The 25,907-nt window shown below is 40.3% G+C and overlaps 2 protein-coding genes across 3 annotated transcripts in view; both read left to right on the top strand.

Moving 5' to 3' along the window:
* Window positions 1–25,907, top strand: part of KIAA1217 (KIAA1217 ortholog) — an 877,411-nt gene that overhangs the window by 472,327 nt on the left and 379,177 nt on the right. The gene's annotated exons all lie outside the window — the stretch shown is intronic.
* Window positions 7,485–8,298, top strand: LOC116462590 (nucleoporin NUP35). Its single transcript, XM_032145221.3, is given in 4 exon segments — window positions 7,485–7,685; window positions 7,688–8,095; window positions 8,098–8,251; window positions 8,253–8,298. Coding segments are annotated over 4 exon segments (774 nt in total). The 5' UTR covers window positions 7,485–7,519.

Raw genomic sequence — 25,907 nt, 5'->3', positions numbered from 1 at the left:
GATTCTATCTCACTGTGGAGTGTGGGCCAGACCAGAGAAGGTCTGCAGGAGCAGAAGGGTTTGTTTTGAAGCCATCCTGGAGGAGTCCTGATTTCCAAGCCTACCATTCCCTCCCTCCCTTCTGCTATTCTTTCAATTGTCCTGATAGAGTTTAAGTATTAGAGCTCTCACTTGTCAGGCCAGAAATCAAAATAAATTGGCTTGGGGTAGGAATTTATAGATAATCAATTGGATATGCAGTAAAATAGCCAAGGACACATCAGCATCAGGCATGGCTGCATCCGGGATCCCTGAAGTCCTCATTAGGAATCTCCCCTCCTCCCACCATCTCTAGCTTCTGTGTGGCTTCCTTCTCAGTAGCTGAATTATCTGATAGAGCTGAAGTTCATTAAAGAGCATAATTTTCCCATGACAGTCTCCATCACTAGAACTGAAGAGGGTTAGTTATCCTTCCCCAGGGGGTACTGAGGCAACATGCTCCTGGCTGTCATCCTTGAAAATTCCAGTTCACATCTGAAATGGAAGGGAATGTTATCCTAAGTGGCCGGGAGTAGGATATGCCTGAGAGTGAGACTTAGGGGGCTAGAGAAGCTGAAATCTGATTCCCGTTCTGGCAGACAAAGCTGGAGGAACAGAGTCCAGGTGTGCTAGGAGCTGAGCAGGGAACCATAGTAGAGTCGGGGCGGGAGGCGCATCTGAGCCAATTGCTGCAAGTAAGTATAGGAATGTGCGCTTCGCCTGTTGTTCATTTACTTTTTGGTTGTAGAGGGTGGGGGAAGAACTTATTAAAGCCAGGCATCACATGCTTCATTTCACAGTAGTTGGGCTGCTTGGACTGAGTTTCACATATTTTATCTCATTGAATCTTTATTTTAAAAATTTGGAGTTAGCAACTGTCATGATTAAGGATAAGCAGACTGAGGCTTTAAGAGACTAAGAAACTAACCCATGGGAACTTATGCTGGGCAGGCATAGAAGCTGACCAGAGGAGAGATTTTCCTGGAGTTCATTCACTGAGTATCTAGCGTGCATCGGGCATGGTTCAAGGTTCTATGACAGGCGCTGGAGGAAGGATGTTCCAGCCACATCATACAAGGTGTTGTAGGAATTAATGTACTCTAGGTATGTGTGTGCTTCAGAGTTGATTCGTAAGAATTCAGAAGCACTTTGGGAGGCCGAGGCGGGCGGATCACGAGGTCAGGAGATCGAGACCACGGTGAAACCCCGTCTCTACTAAAAATACAAAAAAAATAGCCGGGCGTGGTGGCGGGCGCCTGTAGTCCCAGCTACTCGGAGAGGCTGAGGCAGGAGAATGGCTTGAACCCGGGAGGCGGAGCTTGCAGTGAGCCGAGATTGCGCCACTGCACTCCAGCCTGGGTGCCAGAGCGAGACTCCGTCTCACAAAAAAACAAAACAAAACAAAACAAAAAAACAAACAAAAAAAAGAATTCAGAAGGACTTGAGGTCTCTCTGGAGAGAGAATGCCCTCTTAGCTCAAGAAAGAGTATGGCTGCCTTCCTCCCTGCTGAAATCCCTCCCTGAATTTTGCTGGGTGGTAACACAGAAGGCCCCTTGCTAGATGCACCACTGGCTCTTTGTGTTACTTTATTAGAGAATCATAGCCTTTTACAGCTACATAGACTTAGGGGGAGGATTTAACCAATCCCCTCACTTTACAGGTTAGAGAACTGAGGGCCAGATGGGATGAGTGGTTTACCCAAGATCACACAGCTGGTTAGTGGCAAAGCTATGATATGAATCTCATCTAATTCCAAATCGTATCTATGCTCTATCTATACTCTTCCCAACCATTTAAGTTTCATGTTTGAATATCCAAAGGTAAGTTTCTTGTTATTAACCAGAGTAGTTAAGTTTTGTGACCATAGGTCAGACCTAACATTCTAGTTTTCCTTCCTCCCTTCTCTCCTCCCTCCCTCCCTGCATGGCTGTCTCCTTCTTTTTAGCCTCCACTATCTTAAGAATGCTTTGGTTCTTAGATATGGGCAATAACCTCTCTCTTTTTCTGTAGCTCAGCATTTAGTATTCATGCAGCGAGTGTATGATTTTTTTCCTGATGTAGTTTTATGTATTTTAAACTCTGGTTTGACTAGTCTACATTTGCTGTAAATGCCCAGATTGCAAATGGTAGTAATGTGCTATAAAAATAAAATGTTCTTATTGTAGTAAATATCCACAGATACAGAATGAGCGCCTGTTTTATCTCCATTTCCTTTCCTTCTCATTTACTGGCTAAGTACTTAGCCTTTTAAAAACCTTTCCGTGTGAATCAGTATGTAAAATACTTGTCATGTGTCCAAACTGCAAGTTAATGAATTACAAAATATTCTTATTTTGTGAAATAGCATTTTATCTCTTTATGCATGAAGTACACAGAAAGAGGCAGTGGCTTTAAGTGTGATGATGGTCTTGACAAAGCAGAGATTATATTACTTCTGTGAGATTTCTAAATCTCCCTCTATATCCAGTAATTCTCTCTTTGGACTAAATAGGGCAGAACATATTACATCTTTTCTATCCATTGTCTAACACGTAAATAAACTTTACTATCTTGTACTTTCTATTCCCTTAAAAAAATAAAACTCTTTGTAAAGAAAGATTGTGCTGATTTATTTTAAAAGCAACACTAAATCTTTCACTATAAAGAGAAAACTCTAAGGTTGAATTTTCTTCTTACTAAAAACAATCTGCTCCTAGATATGGTGGAATGCTTGCTTTAATCAGGAATACATAAGTCTCAAATGACTAACATAGAAGAGCAACAAAATCCACTCATTCTGAAGTTAAGAATAAATGTAATAACAGTCTTGTGTGCAACAAAATCCTAAAAAGTCTACAAGAAGAACCTATTCAGAACAGTGCCTGCTGGGTGCAAATCCTCTGTTCTCCAGCTTTAGAGTCTACTGTCAAATTCATGAACTACTAGCCTCAGGACTTCTGTCTTTTTTACCATGAAGTCTGACTGTGGGGCTGTCTGTTTCTCTCCTGCGTTGATTGGCTACAGCTGGTCTTGGAAGCAAATAACCCTTCATATAACATTAAGGGTTGCAAATTCCTACACCCTAGGATTCACCAACAGCTGAGACAGCAGCCGGGAAAGGTTAGTTTATACTTTTGAGGGTAAGAACACCACTTGTGGTTATGTCTGTCTGGAATCTTATTCTGTGTTTTCAAGAGACATTTAGCTCTAAACACTGGAAGTAATAAAAACATGTTCTGTGGTTACATGGTACCATATGTCTTTCAGAAGGCACTTGGAGCTTTACACATTTGATCTAACTCATTTTTATTTCACCTTGGTTTTAAGAAGGTACGTTGTGTAACTTCGTTCTTACTAATGTATGCATACACATAATTTATAGAGAGCTGGAGAGTGAGCTACTAAGGTTTTAAGCAGCCTATTATAATCCAGTCAAGGCTGAGAGTTGAATGAATTCCACTGACCTGTACATTGTTCTCAAACTTCTGTTATCTCTTTGCTAGATCACTGCTTTCTCATTAAATGCATTGTTATTGAATTATAGTAATGGAAGTTTCAGGGCTTTGGAAGCAGTTAACCTAAGTGTCATTCCTGGGCCGGTGACTCTTAGTTGTATGATATACAGCTTCCCATCAAAGCCTTAGTTTGTTCATCTTTTTGGTATTTTTAAAAAGATAATTCCCCCCGGGCTTATGCCTGTAATCTCAGCACTTTGGGAGGGTGAGGCAGGAGGATCACTTGAGCCCAGGAATTCAAGACCAACCTGGGCAACAGAGTAAGACTCTGTCTCTACAAAAAATAATTTTTAAAAAAAGTAGCCAGATGTGGTGACACACGCCTGTGTCCCAGCTTCTCAGGAGGCTGAGGTACGAGGATTGCTTGAGCCTAGGATTTTGAGGCTGCAATGAGCTGTGATCACGCCACTGCACTCCAGCCTGGCTGACGGAATGAGACTCTGTCTAAAAGAAAATAAAAATAAAAATAATAATGAAGAGGATAATTCCTACTTCCTGACTTATTGGAAGGATTAAATAAGATAATATAAAAGCACTTAGCACGTTGTGTGATGCTGCATACATGAAGTACCTGGAGTAGCCAAATTCATAGAGATAGAAAGTAGAGAGGAGAGGCCGAACACGGTGACTCACACCTATAATCCCAGCACTTTGGGAGGCCGAGGCAAGTGGATCACCTTAGGTCAGGAGTTTGACACCTTCCTGGCCAAAATGGTGAAATCCTGTCTCTACTAAAAAATACAAAAATTAGCTGGGCATGGTTGTGTGTGCCTGTAGTCCCAGCTACTTGGGGAATATTTTATTTCCCAGTCTCTGAAGTTATCTAATCAGAATAGAGAATACTCCTTGAGGCAGGAGAATTGCTTTCACCTGGGAGGCAAAGGTTGCAGTGAGCCAAGATTGCACCCCTGCACTCCAGCCTGGGCAACAGAGTGAGACTCCATGTCAAAAAAAAAAAAAGGAAAGTAGAGGGGTGGTAACCAGGTGTCTGGGGAAAAGGGAATGGGGAGTAGTGTTTAATGCATACAGAGTTCCAGTGTTGCAAGGTAAAAAGAGTTCTGGAGACAGGTGATGGCGATGTTTGCAGATCAGTGTGAAAGTACTTAAGGCACTGCACTGTATGCTTAAAAATGATTACGATGATAATGTTATGGTATATGTATTTTACCACAATAATTTTTTTAAACACTTAGTGCACTCCCAAACAACTCCTGTTAACCTGCTCCTGCCTCCTTTCCTTTTTGCCCTTGACAAATGGCTGTCCGTAACTGGAGATAGGATCAGGGGTTATCTGTAACTCTCTGAGCTGGGAAACTTGGATAGATCCACAGAACCCTAGTTAGTGGTGCTGGATCCACAGTTGAGAAATGAAAAGCACTTAGAGAACATCTAAGTTCCACATATTCATATTATACACAAGAAAACTGAGGTCTGGAGGAATTGAATGATTTGCCTAAAATGACACAGCAAATCAATGGCATAGCTGGAACCAAGACCCAAGATTACTAATTTTGAGCCCAATTTGCTTCTCAAAAAATGTTGGGGGCCAGGTGCAGTGGCTCATGCCTATAATCCCAGCACTTTAGGAGGCTGAGGTGGGCGGATCACCTGAGGTCAGGAGTTCAAGACCAGCCTGGCCAACATGATGAAACCCTGTCTCTACTAAAAAATACAAAAACTAACTGGGCTGGTGGTGGGCACCTGTAATCTCAGCTACTCAGGAGGCTGAGGCAGGGAGAATTGCTTGAACATGGGAGGCGGAAGTTGCAGTGAGCCAAGATCAAGCCACTGCACTCTAGACTGGGTGACACAGCGAGACTCTGTCTTGGAATAAAAAAAATATTGGGTTTGCAACTATCTCTGGGGATCATTTGGGCCACTCTGTGACCTGAAGTTGAGCTAAGAGTTTATTCTGATTAGATAACTTCAGAGACTGGGAAATAAAATATTCCCTTCACAAGCAGTTGTTTTAAATAGCTTATTTGAAGTATAAATGCACACATTTATACCTTTAGTACCTGCACCCATTTAAATTTTCCCATTTGTTAAACCTCAACATATGTATATACCATGAAACTACCACCACAGTCAAAATAATGACAAATCCATCACCCATTTTTAATGTTTTTCTCCATCATACCTCATCACCAGGCCATCAACTGATCTGTCTTCTGTTACTACAAATTAGCTTGCATTTTCTAGAGTAAATGGTATCATACATACTCCATTTTTGTCTCCCTTTTTCAACCAGCATAATTATTTTGAGATTCATCTACATTTTTGTGGGGGTCAATAATTCATTTCTTTTTACTGTTGAATAGTAGCCTATTGTTTGGATATGCCATGATCTGTTTATCCATTTCACTTTTGACGTATATTTGGTTTGTTTCCAGTTTGGGGCTATTGCAAATAAAGCCAATATGAACATTCACATAAAGTTTCTATATGGAGATAGAATTCTGTATTAACCATGTGTTTCTGATATTTTGACATTTGAAACCTTGCTGATCTTAGAGACATTGCCTCTCCCAGGGTAAGCCAGTTCCTAAAGGTAACAAGACTCACCTGCCAACATCACTTTTATACATAAACTAACCAGTCCAGAGCCTGGAATTCCCCACTGCCTCTTTGATCAGACTCTTACACTCTGGGCCACTGTCCACCTTCCCTAATCACCCCAGGGCTGAGTACCAAAAAACTAGGGGCAATCTCTACACCCTGGAGCCGGCTGAAACTATTCAAACTAGCCAGTCCTAAGCTCATTTATTCTTATCCTGCCTCACACATTCCTTCCTGCAGAAACCAGATAAAGGCTCATGTTTTCCCCTGGCTCTTTTTACTCAGGACTGACCTGGTGCTTGCTCATGTGGCCTCTTTGAGTGCCATGCCTCCCATTTCTAGGGAACTGTGAGTAAAACAACTTCCTTCACAACAATCATTTCTGTGTCTGCATGTCTTAACATACCTGATTAAAGCACATCTCAAGTACACTTTTAAATACTCATTTTTCTTGAATAAATCCTAGGAATGGAATTGCTGGATCATATAGTAAGTATGTGTTTCAGTTTTTAAGAAACTACCAAACTGTTGCCCAACGTGCTTGTCCATTTCACATTCTTAGCAATAGCATATGAAAGTACCAGTTGTTCTACTTCCTTACCAGCCTTTGATATGATTAGTCTTTTTAATTTTAGCCATTCTAAGAGCTACAGTCTCATTAATTTGCATGCCCTTAATGAACAATTTTGTTGAATATTTTTTGTATGCTAATTTGCCATCCTTTTATCTTTCAGGTGTATCCATAGAAATCCCTTGTATACTTCTTTATTGGGTTGCTTGTTTTCTTATTGTTGAAATTTGAAAGCTCTTTCTCTATTCTAGATACAAGTCCTTTATCAGATGTATGTTTTGCAAAGAATTTCCCCCAGTCTCTGGCTTGTCTTCTTGTTCTCTTAACAGTGTCTTTTAGAGAGCAGAAGTTTTATATTTTGATGAAGCCAATTTGTTCTTTTATGGATTTTGGTTTTGGCATCATATCTAGGAAATCTTTCCTTGACCCAAGGTCACAAAGATTTTCTCCCCTGTTTTCTTCTAGTATACCCAGGATTTGTAAAGATATATCTGGAAGAAGATACAAGGATGGCAAATTAGCACACAAAAAGAATTTTCAACATAATTGTTTATTAAGGGAGTGCAAATTAATGAGATTATAACTCTCAGTATGGCTAAAATTAAAAAGACTGATTATACCAAGTGTTGGTGACGAAGTAGAGCAACTGGTACTCTCGTATGCTATTTCTGAGAATATAAAATAGAAGTTGCTGACGCAATGGCAGCCTTTGCCATGGAACTCCAGGCACCCGCGTTAGGATCTGAACCGATGATGCTGGCTTCATCTCCAAAGCCAGGAGTTAATGCCCAGTTCTAACCTGGATTTTGAATGCGGAATTTGCCAGCTCTGGTGACTCCTCAGCCTTGATCAATTAGTGGCCCTTTGATAGGAGTAATGGAAATGAGATCACCTTTACTTGCAGGTGGGTCACCACCACAACCAGTTGTACTAGCTCAGAAAGATAAAAGTGGCGCTTCACAAGTTAGAAGTATATATGATGACATTTCTAGCCTGGGACTTGGATCAACACCTTTAACTTCAAGAAGACAGCCAGACATTTCATAATGCAGAGTTCTCTTACTGGAGTTACATCGACTCCTGGAACAGGGCAAAGTATGTTTAGTCCAGCAAATATCGGTCAGCCATGAAAGATGACATTATCTCCTTCCCAGTTGGATTCTTTTTATACTCAAGGAGATTCTTTGACTTCAGAAGATCACCTTGATGACACTTGGGTGACTGTGTTTGGGTTTTCTCAAGCCTCTGCTTCCTACATATTATTACAATTTGCACAGTATGGGAATATCTTAAAACACGTGATGTCTAACACAGGAAATTGAATGTATATTCATTATCAGTCTAAACTGCAGGCTTGGAAAGCCTTAACCAAAGATGGGAGGATTTTTAGAGAATTCATCATGATTGGTGTAAAACCCTGTATTGACTAAAGTGTAATGGGAAGCACTGACAGACGTGTTTATCATCTCCATCTTTCGCCTTTACACCACCAATCAAAACTTTAGGTATTCCAGCACAACCTAGAAGTACTCCTAGTATTTCTGCCATGAGACCTCTTGCTACAGCATACTAAGCTTCTACTGGTGATTATCAGGTTATTTCTGACAAATGAAAATCTTGTATCCAAAGCAATGGAGTACATGTCTGGCCAGTAATAGAAGACCAAGGAGGAGGTTGCTACACTAAAACAGAGTTAGCAGAGTGCTGCTGGTTCCTTCGGTTAGTTATATAACCGTTCCTGCAGTATTGGATAGTTATCTCATACTTCTTTTAGGAAGAAGCCTTTTTCATTAAGGATACAGCCTATTTGTGGCTCACACTTTAAAAGATGCTTGAGATACATTTTAAAGAAAACTAAAAATCCCTGTAAATAGAATTTTGTGCTTTCTGTAACAGTGCATGCTTCAACACAGAAAACTCAGCATTGATTATTGTAAATTAAGTAACTGAAATTCTGGTGAGACTTCATAGTTTTCATGAGAAGGTGGGGGTGAATTTCCTGAAGGGGGACTATAGTTATTTCTACCAAGACACAAAGATTATAATTAGCAATTTGAATTATGGTGTTTTAATTTAGATAGTATTTAATATTTTAATTATCCTTGTTTGTATATGTCCTGTCATACAGTGTCCTCTTGGTGTATTCTAAAACCAACATTCTTTTAAAAAAAACCTACTACTACAGTTTCTTCATAATAAACATTGTCAATGATTTAAAAAAGAATATAAAATGGGACACTTTGCACAACAGTTTGGTAGTTTCTTAAAAACTTAAACACATATGATCCAGCAATTCCACTCCTAGGATTCACTTAAGAAAAATGAGTGTATAAAAATATACCTGGGATTTGTTTTAACAGTTTTGAAGGCCGGGGGCGGTGGCTCACGTCTGTAATCCCAGCACTTTGGGAGGCTGAGGCGGGAGGATCACGAGATCAGGAGATCGAGACCATGCTGGCTAACATGGTGAAACTCCGTCTCAAAAAAAAAAAAAAAAAAAAATAGTTTTGAAGTTTTAGGTTTTACATTTAGGTCTATGATATATATAGTGTCTATGATACATATTTAGGTCTATGATATATATAGAGTTTTTATCTGGTGCAAGATACCCATTGAAGTTTGTTTCCTTCTTTGATATCTAATTGTTCTAGAACCACTTGTTGAAAAGCTTATTTTTTCCCCATAGAATTGCCTTTGTACCTTTGTCAAAAATCAGTTGTCTATATAATATTAGTGTGGGTATGTTTCTGGATTCTCTAGTCTGTCCCATTGATCTACTTGCCCATCTTTTCTCTGTTAATTCCATGCTGTCTGGATTATGATAAATGCATAAGGCATGACGTCAGATAGTGTTAGTTCTCTAACTTGGCTCTTCTTTTTCAAAATCGTTGTGGCTATTCTAGGTTCTCTCCAATTAATGAGCATTTTAATATCATTTAACAAGCATTTAATAATATCTTGTCAATTTCTACCAAAAAAAAGCCTTCTGGAATGTTTATAGGAATACATCAATTTAGGCAAAAATGATATTTTAGCAATATTAATTTTTCCAACCTAAGAATGTGGCATATATCTCTCCATTTATTTAGGACTTCTTTAACTTTTTAAGCCATATTTTATACTCTCAGTGTACATATAGTACATATCTTTTGTGAAATTTATCCTTAAGTATTTCAAGTTTTTGATGCTATATGAATGGTACTTTTTTCTTAATTTCAATTTTCAATTGTAAAAAAACCTTGTTACTTCAAACTTGAACGCTGTGTTTCCATAGGGAACAGTAAAACAATAGTTCCCCTCTTCTGTTTTGGCTCCTATCTCTCTAAAGAAGTTCTACAAATGGATTTTCCTCTCGGCCTTTCAAACCAAATGCCAAGAGTCCTATAATGAGGCTGAAAATGTGACCATATTGCCCAGAAGGAGCTAACTGTGCTGTCCTCTTTTGCAAAAGCAGCTGAATAAATTGAGTATATTAGAGACACAAATTTCTAGGACTTGTAAGGATTCTGTCAAAAATGTGTAACAGGGATGAATTACTCTTGCCCTGAGAACTTCAACTTTTGCACTTCCTGACTTTGCTATGGCTAAAATTGAAATACCAAAGTGGTATTCCCCAAAGTGTTTGAATTTAATAGCATTAATGACTAGGCCCCTACAAGTCTATAAATTCTTACTTGAAAAGTCAGCTATTCTATTTGTACTTTCTGGGAGTGCTTGGCTTTTAGTTTCCTACCTGTAAACTTTTCAAAAAGCAAAAAACCTCACCTCAGACATCAAGTCCTTGTAAGGAGTGAGTGAGCAACCCTACCTCCGTAAAGAAACAGCTATACTCAGGAGAAGTCTCGTGGTTTAAATTTAGCTGGGTCTTATCTCCTTCTATTCCATGTAACTATTATGCTCTCAGAGCCATGGGGGAAGATGTTCTGGTAAACTCCTTCACCATAAAATGTTAAGAACAGAGAGCAAGTTAACACTTCTAAGACCATCCGCATTTCAAAAGACAGTAATTCTACTGTACAGGCATTCATGGTAATGGTGGGTTTCAGGCATTGTGGGAAGGAGAGACAGAACAGCAAGAGAACCTTTCAGCATCCCCTGTGATGTCACCGTTAGTCATGCCTTTTAGATGATCTGGTCCAACCTTCACAAAGTCCACCTCTGACTTTGTGAACGCTGGGCTCTACCTCCTGAAATACACTATTAACACACACAAGACTTTTCTGTCCCTGTGTCTTCAACTATGTGACAATGGATCATGGATTTTGTTTTGTTTTGTTTTGTTTTACTTTCCACACAGGAAAGTTGAGAAGATATAAAGATATAAAGTTATAATGATATAAAGATTTAAAGATATAAGTTGAGAACACAATACTCAAAGTCTCAATAAAGAAAGTTCAAGTCTAGGTTGAGTTGACGTTGTTACCATTATTCAACCCCTTCCTTACCACCCCAGCCTCTCAGGCACTGGCATTATTCGGTGACATTGATTAAGCCTCCACTGTTAAAGCTTTGAAAGTCCCTTATCTTTGAGATTCAATGTTGGGAGCCAGGAAGGACACCCATAGAGACAAGAGGAATGTAGAACCAAGCTCAGCTCTTCTCCTGAATGAGGGATAATGGTTCAAAGTAGATGGATAAGAAATGATATGAGCTAGATAGAATCACTTTAGAAAAGCTTTATGAATCTGATGAGCTCAAACTTAACAATGAAGAAGGAAAGAGATGCAGTCTAGCAGAAAAACAAAGGAGGTATATCTGAGGTGCTCAATGATGCTTTCTAGACCCAAAGCACACCAGCACAAATAAATCCCACTCCCTAAAAAACTGCAAGTATTTTGAAGTGTCCACAGCCCTGGAACTGGTTAAGAAAATATCAAATTTGGGTTCAAAGGTACTTTCAAAAATCCTTTCTACAGAATCCAGAACAAACTTGTAACAGGGCAGGGAAAGAACAGCCTCTGGAAATTTCCAGTCCTTCAAAAGCGTAAGACAGCAGCAGGAGACTGTGCATGTTTAAAGGAAGTCTGCCTAAAGCCATGCTTTGTATTCACTCTTCTCTATGAACATCAAACTGCTGCCATGCCTTTGTTGCAGTTTTGCCAAGGGAAGTTGAGCACAGGCTAACAGCCTCCATGAATTGTCCTTGAGGAGGCGTCGTTGGCATTTGGCAGAAACATTCTCCAACTTCTTCATCCCTGTGGCAGAGCCTGAGCTCAGGCAGGCCCTGGAGCAAGCAGGTGCTTGTCTCTCCCCTGTGCAAGGAGTGAGAAGGTAGCATTGTCACTAAGTAATGTGGCGCATCACATGGTACCTAGGATGATTTCAAGGAATTAAAGCACAATGCCTATATTAGTTATCTGTTCTGCACAAAAAATTGCCCACCAGAATAGCAACATGAACCATCAATTTTTATTATCTCACAGTTTCTGGATGTTAGGAATCTGGGAGCAGCCTAGCTGGGTGGTTCAAGCTCAGGATCTCTTGTGAGATTGGAGTCAAGCTCTTGGCTAGGGCTATAGGTGTGTGAGGCTAAAAGATCTGTTTCCAAGCTCTCTTATGTGATTGTGGGCAAGACTAGTTTCTTGCTGGCTGTTGGCTGAGTGTCTCACTTCCTTGCTATGTGGGCCTTTCCAAAGGCTGCCTGAGCAATTTCATGACATAGCAGCTGGCTTTCCCCTGAGGACATGATCCAAGAGAAAAAGACCAATATGGCAGCCACAGTCTTTTATAATCCATCTTGGAAATGACATGGAAACAATCACTTCTGTTATATTCTATTGGTCATACAGACCAACTCTGGAACAATGTAGAAGGGGAGTGTCAGGAAGCAGGCATCACTGGGGACCCTCTTGGAGGCTGCCTACCACACCTCTCATCTAACAGCACTAAGAACACAGTTGGCCCCGGCCTTTGATATGATGTATATCAGGTAACACTTTTTAGAGGTACTGCAATGCAGTGGCAAGACTAGTAGACTGCTAGTAAAGAGATTTGGATTCAAGTTCAATTCTGACAATTACAAATGCTCTGTGTCTTTGGGATGCTGCTTAACCTTTTTGCACATCTGTTAGCTCATCTGTAAAATGAGACTATTGTCATTAATGGCTTCAAGGATGTCTCTCAACTCTCAAATTCCATCTCTTCATTCCTATTTCTTAATTGCCATTAAGAAATATGCCATTTCAGGCATGAAAGTTATGAAGGTGATTTTGTTTTACATAATGGGCAATTTTCCAATGAGTTTCCCTTGTTTTAAAGTAATAAACCAACTGGAGAAACGGCACCCTAGAGTTTCTTGAAGCTTATTTCTTTTCCGTTCATTATTCATACTTTAGTAACTACACCTCACAATAACATACTGTTATTTGTATGATGCTTTAAAGTGTAGTACACATGTTTTATATGTGCAAGTGAATTCATCTGTAAACCACATTAGGAAGGTATTAGGCTCGGAAAGCCTTCCAGCTTCATTTTCCCATTACCTAGTGGCTGATGTTTGCATGGGTGGCAATTTGGCCAGAACTACAATAGCCTTCTAATAAAGACACTCCCAGGCACATGGCCCAAATAGATGGGTGAAAAAGGCTCCCTCCTGTCTAAAATCTCTAAGTCTAAGTGAGGCACAATGACACATACCTGTAGTCCCAGCTACTTGGGAGCCTGAGCTGGAAGGATCACTCACTATGTTGCCCAGAAGTTTGAGTCCAGTGGGGGCAACATAGTGAGACCCTGTCTGTAAAATTAATTAGTTTAATTAAATAAAAAATAAATTTCTAAGTCTAAAGAGACAGCTGCAGTGGCCTACCATATATAGAGTAGACTAACAATGGAATGAACAGTGAACTTTTCATCTCCTGTACTAGCCTAGCGTGAGCTAAGGACAGGGGACAACCTCTTGGGAGATTGAACTTCTAAGATGAGAATAGGAAAGCCACCCAGATGCTTATTGTTTAATTCCTTGAACAAGATGAACAGGCTACGGCTCCAGGACCTTTGTACTTGCCCTGCCTGGGAATCACTTAGGTTCAGTTCAAGGATCACATTTTCACATTTTCAGATTAGCCTTCTCTAGCCACCAATCTTTTTTTTTTTTTTTTTTTTTTAATTGTACTTTAAGTTTTAGGGTACATGTGCACAATGTGCAGGTTTGTTACATATGTATCCATGTGCCATGTTGGTGTCCTGCACCCATTAACTCGTCATTTAGCATTAGGTATATCTCCTAATGCTGTCCCTCCCCCCTCCCCCAACCCCACAACAGTCCCCAGAGTGTGATGTTCCCCTTCCTGTGTCCAAGTGTTCTCATTGTTCAATTCCCACCTACGAGTGAGAACATGCGGTGTTTGCTGTTTTATCCTTGCGATAGTTTGCTGAGAATGATGGTTTCCAGTTTCATCCATGTCCCTACAAAGGACATGAACTCATCCTTTTTTATGGCTGCATAGTATTCCATGGAGTATATGTGCCATATTTTCTTAATCCAGTCTATCGTTGTTGGACATTTGGGTTGATTCCAAGTCTTTGCTATTGTGAATAGTGCCACAATAAACATACGTGTGCATGTGTCTTTATAGCAGCATGATTTATGGTCCTTTGGGTATATACCTAGTAATGGGATGGCTGGGTCAAATGGTATTTCTAGTTCTAGATCCCTGAGGAATCGCCACACTGACTTCCACAATGGTTGAACTAGTTTACAGTTCCACCAACAGTGTAAAAGTGTTCCTATTTCTCCACATCCTCTCTAGCACCTGTTGTTTCCTGACTTTTTAATGATGGCCATTCTAACTGGTGTGAGATGGTATCTCATTGTGGTTTTTATTTTCATTTCTCTGATGGCCAGTGATGATGAGCATTTTTTCATGTGTTTTTTGGCTGCATAAATGTCTTCTTTTGAGAAGTGTCTGTTCATGTCCTTTGCCCACTTTTTGATGGGGTTGTTTTTTTCTTGTAAATTTGTTTGAGTTCATTGTAGATTCTGGATATTAGCCCTTTGTCAGATGAGTAGGTTGCAAAAATTTTCTCCCATTTCGTAGGTTGCCTGTTCACTCTGATGGTAGTTTCTTTTGCTGTGCAGAAGCTCTTTAGTTTAATTAGATCCCATTTGTCAATTTTGGCTTTTGTTGCCATTGTTTTTGGTGTTTTAGATATGAAGTCCTTGCCCATGCCTATGTCCTGAATGGTATTGCCTAGGTTTTCTTCTAGGGTTTTTATTGTCTTAGGTCTAACATTTAAGTCTTTAATCCATCTTGAATTAATTTTCGTATAAGGTGTAAGGAAGGGATCCAGTTTCAGCTTTCTACATATGGCTAGCCAGTTTTCCCAGCACCATTTACTAAATAGGGAATCCTTTCCCCATTGCTAGTTTTTGTCAGGTTTGTCAAAGATCAGATAGTTGTACATATGTGGCATTATTTCTGAGGGCTCTGTTCTGTTCCATTGATCTATGTCTCTGTTGTGGTACCAGTATCATGCTGTTTTGGTTACTGTAGCCTTGTAGTATAGTTTGAAGTCAGGTAGCATGATGCCTCCAGCTTTGTTCTTTTTCTAGCCACCAATGTTAAGTGATATCCTCTCCCCTACAGGCATTGTCTACCATACCCTATTTTACTATCTTGGTAGCCCTATCTAAAATCATCTTACTGGTGTACCTGTTCCAAGAGTTCACCTCCAATAGAGTGTAAGCTGTCTGAGAGAGGTAACCCCATCTATCCTGGTTACTGCCACATCTCCAGTGCCTGGAATAGTTCTTGGTGTAGAGTGGGCACTCAATAAATATTTGTTAAATGGATGAATGAATTGGTCAGTCTGAAAAAGCTTGTAGTTTGATGGATGTAAGTTTCAGGAGACACTTAGATAGTAGTGGAAAAGACTATTAAATGGACCTATTTTCTGTTCCCTTGGAATGGGCAAGTAGGGGTGAAATCTGAGAACAAAGAGACTTCTGTATCCCACATAATTAAGATAACCCCCAACAACTGGGAGCAGACACCTCCCTCAGGGATTCTAGGGGGAAAGGCACTGCTATCAGAACCAGTTGTGTCCCAGGAAGAAAAGAAGAGAGAATAATATTTGTGGACTATTTGGGACCACTCAGTGGATGCCATGCTCATTGTGACAGGGGATACTCTTCCCTGGGGACAGGAAGTGTGCCTTCCCCTTCTTGAAGCCAAGGGAAGATTGCATTGAAGAGAAGAGTGCTGGCAAAAGTGGAAGACTGGTACCTCTTTGGCTGGGCAGATGTCTGCTTAGGGAGCAAACCAACAGTTCAGTTCCTGAGCTTTGTTAACCTGGGGAAAAGCAAATAAGAGAAAAATGGCAGAGTAAAGCAAAGAGAAGTGGCCAGGAAGCTAACTGTACTTACACTGCATGGCATGGCAAGGATGGCGGTGATTCCCACATAGACCATAGACAGGCTGGTGCCATCTTGAGAGTTCTCCAGCAGCTGACAAAGCTCCCAAGTTTCGCAGAGGATGCACTTGTATGTGTAAGGTTGGAAGAGTATTGCTGGGAATGGGACAAGTTGAATAGGAGCCTGACCTCTCACCTCCAGGAACTGTCCGCACCCTGGTCTGGCACCCAAGATCCACACGTGGATGCCGTCACACAAGACATGCTAAGAATGTGTCAGTGTTAGTGCAAGATGCAAAAAACAGAAAACAAAATCCACCCAGAGAGGATTCGCCCAATCCCTCTCCACTGATCCAGACCCACCAAGGAGCAAGATTTTGAATGGAGGTGGAGGTGGAGGACCTAGAAGCAGAACGTTTTCTGTACCCATGGCGTATACCCTGAGCATCGCCCAGCCTGCACCAGAGAAAAGGAAGAGATTAGATTTAAGTTGGATACAAATTCGAGTTTTCAACTGGCCCAGACTTTTTGTAACTCCAAGTGACCAGAAGTTTATAGGATCTTGCTCAGGTATCATTAAGGAACAGGAAAATGGTATTTGACAGGGCATGGTTGAAGCCCATAACTGGAAAAATTAGACAAATGAAACCATTTCATGTTTTCATCACTGAGTTCAAACTATCCAGTCTCCTAACTAGAGCAGAAAAAAGGCAGTTTGCTGAACCTTTAGCAAGAGAGTTCTTCAGGCATTTGATTTATCTTTGGGTGAACTTTGCTGGCCTTTTATCAGAGGCCGAGGTGACAAGACAGTTTATAAAAAACAAGACTCAAGACACACCCTTGGTGCTGTAGACTCAGTTGCCTTTCTTCTTCCACGCTCCATCCTCCTCCCCACCTCCAATTTTGTAAGAGTCAAGAAAGAAAAGGATTAAAAATTTATTTTTTGAAAGTCATTTTTCTGCAGCTTCGAAGGACTTTTTAGACCTTTGGACAAATCATTTTTAAAATTTCAAGGACACTTTTTAATAAAACTGAGTGATTGAAAAGAAAAACACCACCCTCATTTCCTCCTTCCTTGATAAATAAATCACCTTAATAAAGAAATCACCTGTGAGATTGTTTCTCAATGGGTGCACAACCTAGGAAGGCATGTCCTGTGGCTGTTGAAAACTAGATTAAAAGAAAATGCACTGAAATTCACGTTAAGAATAACCTCTGTTGTTGATTAACGCGTACAAATATACACTTAGATAAAAAAAAAATAAGATCTAGTGTTCAATAGATCAGTCAACATTATCAATTGTATATTTCAAAATAGGGGCCAGTCGTGGTGGCTGACTCCTGTAATCCTAGCACTTTGGCAGGCCAAGGCGAGTGGATCACTTGAGGTCAGGAGTTCAAGATGAGCCTGGCCAACAAAGTGAAACCCCATCACTACTAAAAATACAAAAATTAACTGGGCGTAATGGTGCATACCTGTAATTCCAGCTACTGGGGAGGCTGAGGCACAAGAATCACTTGAGCCTGGGAAGCAGAGTTTGCAGTGAACTGAGATCATGCCACTGCACTTCCAGCCTGACTCAGTCTCAAATAAAAAATTAAAAAATTTAAAAAAGCTAGAAGGGCATAATTCAGATGTTCCTGGCATATAGACAACATAAATATTTAAGGTAATGGACATCCCAATTACCCTGATTTGATTATATGGATGTATCAGATTATCACATGTGCTACAAAACTATGTACAGCTATTATGTATCAACAACAAAAAAATTAATTCATTTTTTAAAAAAAGAATTTTGATCAGAAGAAACACATTTCGGGTGCTGATAGCTGGAGAAGAAAGCTACTTTGGAAAGGGATGACAGTAAATAAGTTAAAAGTTAAGTATATAGCTTTGGGTTTCACATAATCTCTTTTTAAAAGGAAGATACATTTCCCGAATGATTAAAAAACAGGAAACACACTTACTTTTTTAAAAAAGATATTGAATGACAGTCAACTGGTAAGATTCCTTTCTGCTTGGACTTCTCTAGTCTTTGTTTTAGGTTGTCTCTCCTTTTGCAAATTCCTTTCATCTTTCTGATAAAAAGCACTGAATAACAAAATAACACTTACTTAGAAATGTTAGAAAGGTTTGGTGTGTGTGTGTGTGCGCGCGTGTGTGTGTGTGTGTACTTTAGATGTTACAAAAATATGAAGCAAACCAATGCCCTATATTTCTCCTCTCAGTATATTGTAGGATTCAAAGGTGTCATAGCATTGGTGAAATCATTTGTTGGTAACAGTGCAAACTCAGGATGTCTTTATCTCTTTCCTGTAGTTCTCTACAACATGCGCAAAATAGAGCCCAAGATGTAACGGCCTCCTGTCCCTTTCTAGCAGTCAAGGGGTGATTATCTTGTAGAGGGACAGACCTAGGCCCTCTCACTTCTGAGAGCTAAGTGTTTTTCCACCTTTACCCAACTTGGACAACTGTGAAGAACTCAGTATCCTTCCATTATTACGTTTATAGTCATGAACAAAACTCTTTCCTCACTGACACTGCTCCCCTCCCTCACACAAACCCAATGTTTTCTAGTGATCATTTAGAACAATATAGGCATGTCTTAGTCTGTTTTGTGCTGCTGTAATGGTATGCCACAGAGAAATTTATTGGCTCATGATTCTAGAGGCTGGGAAGTCCAAGATCAAGGAGTTGGCATCTGGCAAAGTCCTTCATGTTGTGTCATCCAGTGGTGGAAGGAGCAAGTGAGTGCAAGAAACCTCAAGATGGGGGCCAAACTCACTTTTATAACAAACCCAATCCTGAGTTAACATTACCCATTCATGAGAGCAGAGCCCTCATGAAAACATCTCTCATGAGGCCCCACCACCCAACACTATTGCACTGGGGGTTAGGTTTCCAATATATGAACCATGACCTCTGTTAATGGATAGAACATAAGGATTCTAATTCTGGCAGATTCTTCACTCTCCAGATATTACTGAATTTGAATCCTGGGGATTGCTAGGGGTATGTGACACAAGGACCTAAAAATTATAAGATTTGAATTATTCATCACAATGGTAAAAATTATGACCATCAATTAAGTGCCTACTAGATGTCAGATCATAGAGGTATAGGTATATAATTTTTAATCCTAAAGCTTACTTATAAGGAGGGAATATTTTTTCAGACAAGAAAAACTGAGGCTCCATGAAAGTAGTAATTTGTCTAAGCATGCACAACTAGAAAATGGATGAAATGGGATTCAGTCCTGAGTTTGACTACAGCATGGCATCTTTCCAAAGAAAACTCTTAAGCAGAAGCTGAAATGCAGCAGGACATTTCCTCTGTGCTATGGAGAACTTTTGTGAAACAGTGGGAGTGTGGATCATTCTTTCCCTACATGGGACACCTACATTTTTCTTAAAAGAAACGTGACCAGCTGAATGGCTGATTATTTAAAAATTGGGTCCTTTTCTGTATGATAAAGTGAGGTGGGAGGAAAGAGCAGACTGGCCAATATATCAAAGGATTTCCTGACACTCCCCAGAAGCAGAAGACAGGCTGTCCCTGTTTCCTCTGTTCACTGAAGCCAGCCTCGGTTCTCTCCGGCCACTGTCTGACATTATCAGTGTTCACACACATCAGCCTCAAAGGCTGTCCTACATAACAGAGCACCTTACCTCTCACTTCCTGGAGAAATTATTTTTCTTTTCTTCAGTAAAGGAAACTCCATAATCTAAAGAGGCCATTTTTCATCTGGATCATCAAGCAGTGGCTCTGAAGGTGTGTTTAAGTTCACTCTTAGGTGTGCTTGCCAAGCACACGATCTAGGTGTTGGCAGAGCACAAGGTCATTCAAGTGCATAATTCACAAGACTCTAGCTGCCAGCCAGTGGGACCTGGAGAACCAGGCAGGAAGCGCAATTGATATAATGAGCATAGTTAACCCTTCAGAAACACGAGATACAACAACATTTTCAAAAGTCTTCGACATGTCAAATTTTTGTGCTGTGCCCAATGTTGATCTTCATTTATTATTTATCTACTATCTTTAAATTGCCTGGAGCATTAAAGCTCAGAACTTTAAGGATGTCAGTAAATGTACCATTGCTTCTTATCACACTTGGCATAAAAGTTTATGAGGCCTCAATGTTTTGGCCCATGCCTGTTCTTCCTGACCCATGCACCATCACTCAATTCTCATTCTCTCCATTCTAGTCCCAATGGCTTTCTTATCCCCAGTCACCCTCCCGCCCACCCTCTGAATAAGACCGCCATCAGTCTCTAGCATATATTCTGCTTTATCTTTCTTCACTGCATTGACCACTCATTGTTTACCATTGTCTTCACCACCAGAAGGCTATCTCTGTGAGGATAGGGAATTCGTTTTGTTCCCTGCCATAACTGAATACCTAATAGTTATCCAATAAATTAAAAATTCATAATGAATTAATGAATGAAGTGTAGATCTGGAAAAGATGGTTGTATTCAATCAGCAAGTCCATCAAATTCTGCAGAGTATTTAACTTGTCCCATGTTTGCTGTGCCAGGGTCTGCACAGCCCTCAGGCATCCTAGGTTGCCAGGACCCTTCCAAGGAAAAGGGTGCTTCTCTTAGACAAAGATGAGCTCCTCTCCCAGTCTGGGTCATCATCTGGTTTCCATGGCAACCCATATAAAGTGCCTCTGACCCTAAGCAATTTATAGGACATAAAGTATTCCACACTCGTAAAACAGTAAACAACAACAAAAAGAAAAAACACCTAAGCTCCCTAAATTACTATTTTGGAAGATAATTTATTAGTATTCAAAAAGCTTTAAGGGATATTTTTCATAAACAGGCTATATCTGATAGCAATGGTTGATTGTGTTATGTAAGTGCAGCTCTCTGCTAGCCATGGAAAATGTAGATTTTATGCTAGTAAAGAGACTACTCGTTGTGATTATCTACATACATCCATGCTTTATACAAAAACCCAAATTAAATTAAGAGTAACATCTTCCAATGCTAGTTTGTTTCTGTCCTAAATACAGCAGTGTTGAAAAGACTTTATTCTACATTCAATATTTTGCAGCACTGGTTGCTTTTTGCCGGGTAGTAAGTTGGGGCTTCAGAACAAGGAAATAAATAGACTCGCTCCTGAAAGGAGGAGAGGAAGGTGGGACTCCCAGGGGAAGCTGGCCTTTGTGTTTGATGAATGAGTCTTTTTCAAGCATTTCTGTTGTTTGGTTTTTTAAAGAAAACAGAGACACTCTCCAATCTGTTCCCAAGCTCACTGTGTGAAATTTGCCTCGTTTGGGAACTTCATTATTTTCCTGGCTGTGAAATATTGAGTCAATGGGTTTTACAGGAATGCACTGTCTGGAGACATTCTGAGGGGAGGCTCTTTGACAACATCCCCCATACGAAGGCTAAGGATGGGTGCACAGTAAATAAGTCCAAAGTCAGTGATATAGAGAGGACAAAGGCAGTAGTGAATGGACATGATGGTCAAAAGACCCTCACTGCTTCTGATTCTATATAAATAATCTCCACTACCTCTACTGTTTATAGAGCAAAAGATTTAAGTTGCTGCCATTCATTTCTATTCTGAGTTGACTAGAAGTTTCCAAATCCAAATATGTGCCCTATAAACTTGAAGAAAAGTCTGCATGGATTGAAAGTTAGAAACCTACAAAATAGTACTATGTGTAGCTGTGAGATATCCTCCCTAGAACTGTCTTATGAGTGAAGGGGCCCACATCCTATGGGTGCTCTGGCTGTGACATACCCTTGAATGCATGCCCAGTTGGGCCTTTCCTGTTCAGGGATGTGTTCTGCCCAATAATGCCAAGTAGAAAAGAAAATTCCAGTGTTGTTTTCTAAACACTCTATTTTCTCTAAATGGCATCAGCAAAACTAAGCCTTACTAACCCATAGGGGACACCTAAAAGCTTAGATTGGTAGGATCAATCTGCCAAGAGCAAAGAAGGCATCAAGCACTTCATTCACTCAAAGACATAATCAGAATTATCTTCAGCCAAATTAGGTACTCCTGGAATGTGAGTGCTCAGAGCGAATGGGTTTGTGATGACATTGTCATCATGATCATCATCATCTTCATCATCAGCTTACAACGAATTTATAACACCAAAATACATGGCTCTGATAACAAAAGCAACAGGAACATTTTTATTGAAAAACCCTCATAAATAGGGAATATAGCATGGCTAGAAGGGACTCCATTAGTCTAGATATTTACAAGGTCTTCATGAAATTTTTAAAAATAAATGATCCTAATAAAAAGCATTGGAAACACCTAAAATTTTAAAAATTGAAAATGTTTAATTTCCAAATTACAATAAATGTTTTTAAAAGTTAATATTGTTTTTCCTTCAATAATAATGATGATCGGCTGGGCACGGTGGCTCACGCCTGTAATCCCAACACTTTGGGAGGCTGAGGCAGATGGATCACCTGAGGTTGGGAGTTCGAGACCAGCCTGACTGACATGGAGAAGCTCTGTCTCTGTTAAAAACACAAAATTAGCCGGGCGTGGTGGTGCATGCCAGGAGGATGAGGCAGGAGAATCACTTGAACCCAGAAGGCGGAGGTTGCAGTGAGCTAAGATTGCACCATTGCACTCCAGCCTGGATAACAAGAGCAAAACTCCATCTCAAATAAATAAATAAATAAATATAATGATGATGGACACCATAATCAAAAATCATAGCAAAAAGCTAGAAGTTACTGAAACCTTCCTGCAAACTAGGAACTGTAGGGAGGAATTTACACACATTGTCTTAATTTCATCCTCACAACATCCTCTGAGGTTGGGGCCATTACTATCCCCATTTAAACAAAGAAGAAACTGAGGCTTAGACATGGCAAATAGCTTGATAGAGATCATACAATTCATATGTGATGAAACCAAAAATTAAGCCCCAAACCTTGGCTATTATACTGAGAGTGTAATTCACACAGGGTAGTACAGAAAAGAAGATAATAAATTTGAAATTCTTGGTTTCTATTGAGACAGCAACCATTTAAACGGGGACTATGGGCTTTTTCTATCTTGCCCCATCATGGTGGAAAAGGAGAAGAGATTTACAGGAAACGCTGTCAAATAATCTGTCACTCCTGGAGGAACCATTTTCCTATGACCACTATGCCAAGAGGATGTTCTTTCATGTCCAAATTCATAGAGACAAGATAGACTGCTCTGGGATTCCGAAGGGAGAAAGCATCTCAGTAACAATTCTGAGAAGCAGTTTGTGTAGTCCCTAAGAGCACAAAAACCAGAGCCAAATTCTCTGGGTTCGGGTCTTGACCACAGTGCATCCTAGCTGAGTTACCTTAGAAAAGTTGCTTAGCCTCTCTGTGACTCCATTTTCCAATCTGCAGAACTGAGACAATAATAGTACCTATTTTACTGAGCCATTGTGAGATTAAATGAGTTAACATCTGTCCAGTGGTTAAACATGCTTAGCGCATAGTAAGACTATATAGGTGTTGGCCATCACTAGTACCAATGTTGAAATAACCTGTTGAAGATCTGAAGGACACAGTTGACCAGAGACATCAGCATTGTTCACAATTCCCTCCCTGTGCACAAGTTCAAACTCAGGCACTCCATGTATTTTGTTTTTACAGGTGTTTGGAATCTGCTTTTCACTTCTGTTTTCTCTCTTTGATCTGATACTTCAGACCTGCTCTTGACTGTCTGGCTCATTCTTAAGTGAACCGTGGACTGTTCCTTTGTTTTGTACCCAGAATTATAAGTTTCAATGAAGTTATTAACAAGACAATTCCCATAAGCATAACACTCTAAAGCAGGGGTCTCCAACCCCCAGGCCATGGACTGGTACTGGTTTGTGGCCTGTTAGGAACCAGGCTGCACAGCAGGGGTGAGTGGCAGGCCAGCAAGCAAAGTTTCATCTGTATTTGCAGCCGCTCCCTATCACCCACATTACCTCCTGAGCTCCACCTCCTGTCAGATCACTGGTGGTATTAGATTCTCATAGGAGCGCTAACTCTATTGTGAACTGAGCGTGTGAGGGACATAGGTTGCATGCTCCTTATGAGAATCTAATGCCCGATAATCCATCACCGTCCCCTATCACCCCCAAATGGGACCATCTAGTTTCAGTAAAACAAGCTCAGGGTTCCCACTGATTCTACATGATGGTGAGTTGTATAATTTTTCATTATATATTACAATGTAATAATAATAGAAATAAAGTACACAATCAACATAACGCACTTGAATCATCCTCAAAACCACCCCCTGACCCTCGTCCGTGTAAAAATTGTCTCCCACAAAACTGGTCTCTGGTGCCAAAAAAGTTGGGGACATCTGCTCTAAAGTTACCAAGACTACTTAGATGATATCATAATAGTTACAGAATCTAAGACTTCCACTTCTAAAGAGATCATCTGGTTCAATCCTCTACCTAAAAGATGGTTCAACTTTATACAATAAAATATTTCCTAGACACTTAAAGTAGAAACTGATTCTAAAACTGGAATCGTTCCTAGATAATTCTAGAACTTCAAAAGCTTAAAATCCTGCCTGGTCCATAGGAAATGCTTAACAGTTATCAACTACCTTTTTAATAAGACTGCTAGTATTAGTTTGAGTAACCCAAATCTTTTTCCTCCAATGACTGTGACTTCAAAAAAAGTCACGTTGCCTTTTAAATGTCCAAATTGCAAAGTCCAAGCTACATCTCTTTGCCATAAGTTTATCAATTTCCATGTGCCCCTCAGGCATTTCTGAATTTCCCATGGGGCTGTCTTGTACCCTCAGGAACATGTGCCTTGTGGCACCTGCCATGTTCTCTTCCATCATGGAAATGCACCATTCTAATTCCAGTCGATCTCTGTGATGACACTGTCAAGTCTACTGCCTCCTGACTTCTGGAGAAGGGGCTCAAGTCTCAGCAGGGGTAAGACAAGGGCTTCATTGTGCGTGGAGACAAGCTTTTCTGGAAGTTTTATGGAATGGCAATAGGACATGGAGTATGAGTTATCATTATTACCCCTGCCCAGTATCACTCAGAGACCACAAATGCAGGTCCTTCTATGTCTGTCTAGCTCTTGGCTTGCTGCCTTGCCACCTGGGCAGCTTGTCCTTCACCAAAATGTGTGTCCCAGGTATCTCTGCACATCTCAGCATCCACACCAACCACACCAGACCCTAGGGGAGAGGAGAGTATTTTTCCCATCCAAACTATGTGCACATATGTGCATGCTTGTGGACACACACACACACACACACACAAGTCTAAAGCTATACCTTGAAACCCCATTTCCTGTCACAGAAGAGGATTAACCAAGAAAGGCTTTGGGCTACCAAGCTGAAAGTGGCAAGGAAGGATCCCCACCTAGAGGCTTCAGAGGGAGCATAACCCTCTCAACAACTTACTTTCAGACTTCTAGCCTCCAGAACTATGAGAAAATAAATGTCTCTTGTTTTCAGCAACTCAGTTTATGGTATTTTGTTATGGCAGTCCTCAGGAAACTAATCAAGGAACTACAGACTTTTTAAAATTTTTATTTATTTATTCATTTCAATAGATTGTGGGGGAGCAGGTGGTGTTTTGTTACATGAATAAGTTGTTTAGTGGTGATTTGTGATATTTTGGTGCACCCATCACTGGAACAGTGTATAGTATACCCAATGTGTAGTGTTTTTGTTGTTGTTGTTGTTGTTGTTGTTGTTTTTGAAGGTGGAGTCTCCCTCTGTCACCCAGGCTGGAGTGCAGTGGCATGAGCTCACCTCACTGCAACCTCTGCCTCCTGGGTTCAACTGATGCTCTTTCTTCAGCCTTCCAAGCAGATGGATTACAGGTGCACCACCATGCCTGGCTAATTTTTTTTTTTTTTATTTTCAGTAGAGACAAGGTCTCACTATGTTGGTCAGCATGGTCTCAAACTCCTG

Source organism: Hylobates moloch, unplaced genomic scaffold (assembly GCF_009828535.3).
Source record: "Hylobates moloch isolate HMO894 unplaced genomic scaffold, HMol_V3 SCAFFOLD_3, whole genome shotgun sequence".
Classification (NCBI taxonomy): Eukaryota; Metazoa; Chordata; class Mammalia; order Primates; family Hylobatidae; genus Hylobates; species Hylobates moloch.
This window is presented reverse-complemented; position numbering and strand designations above follow the sequence as displayed.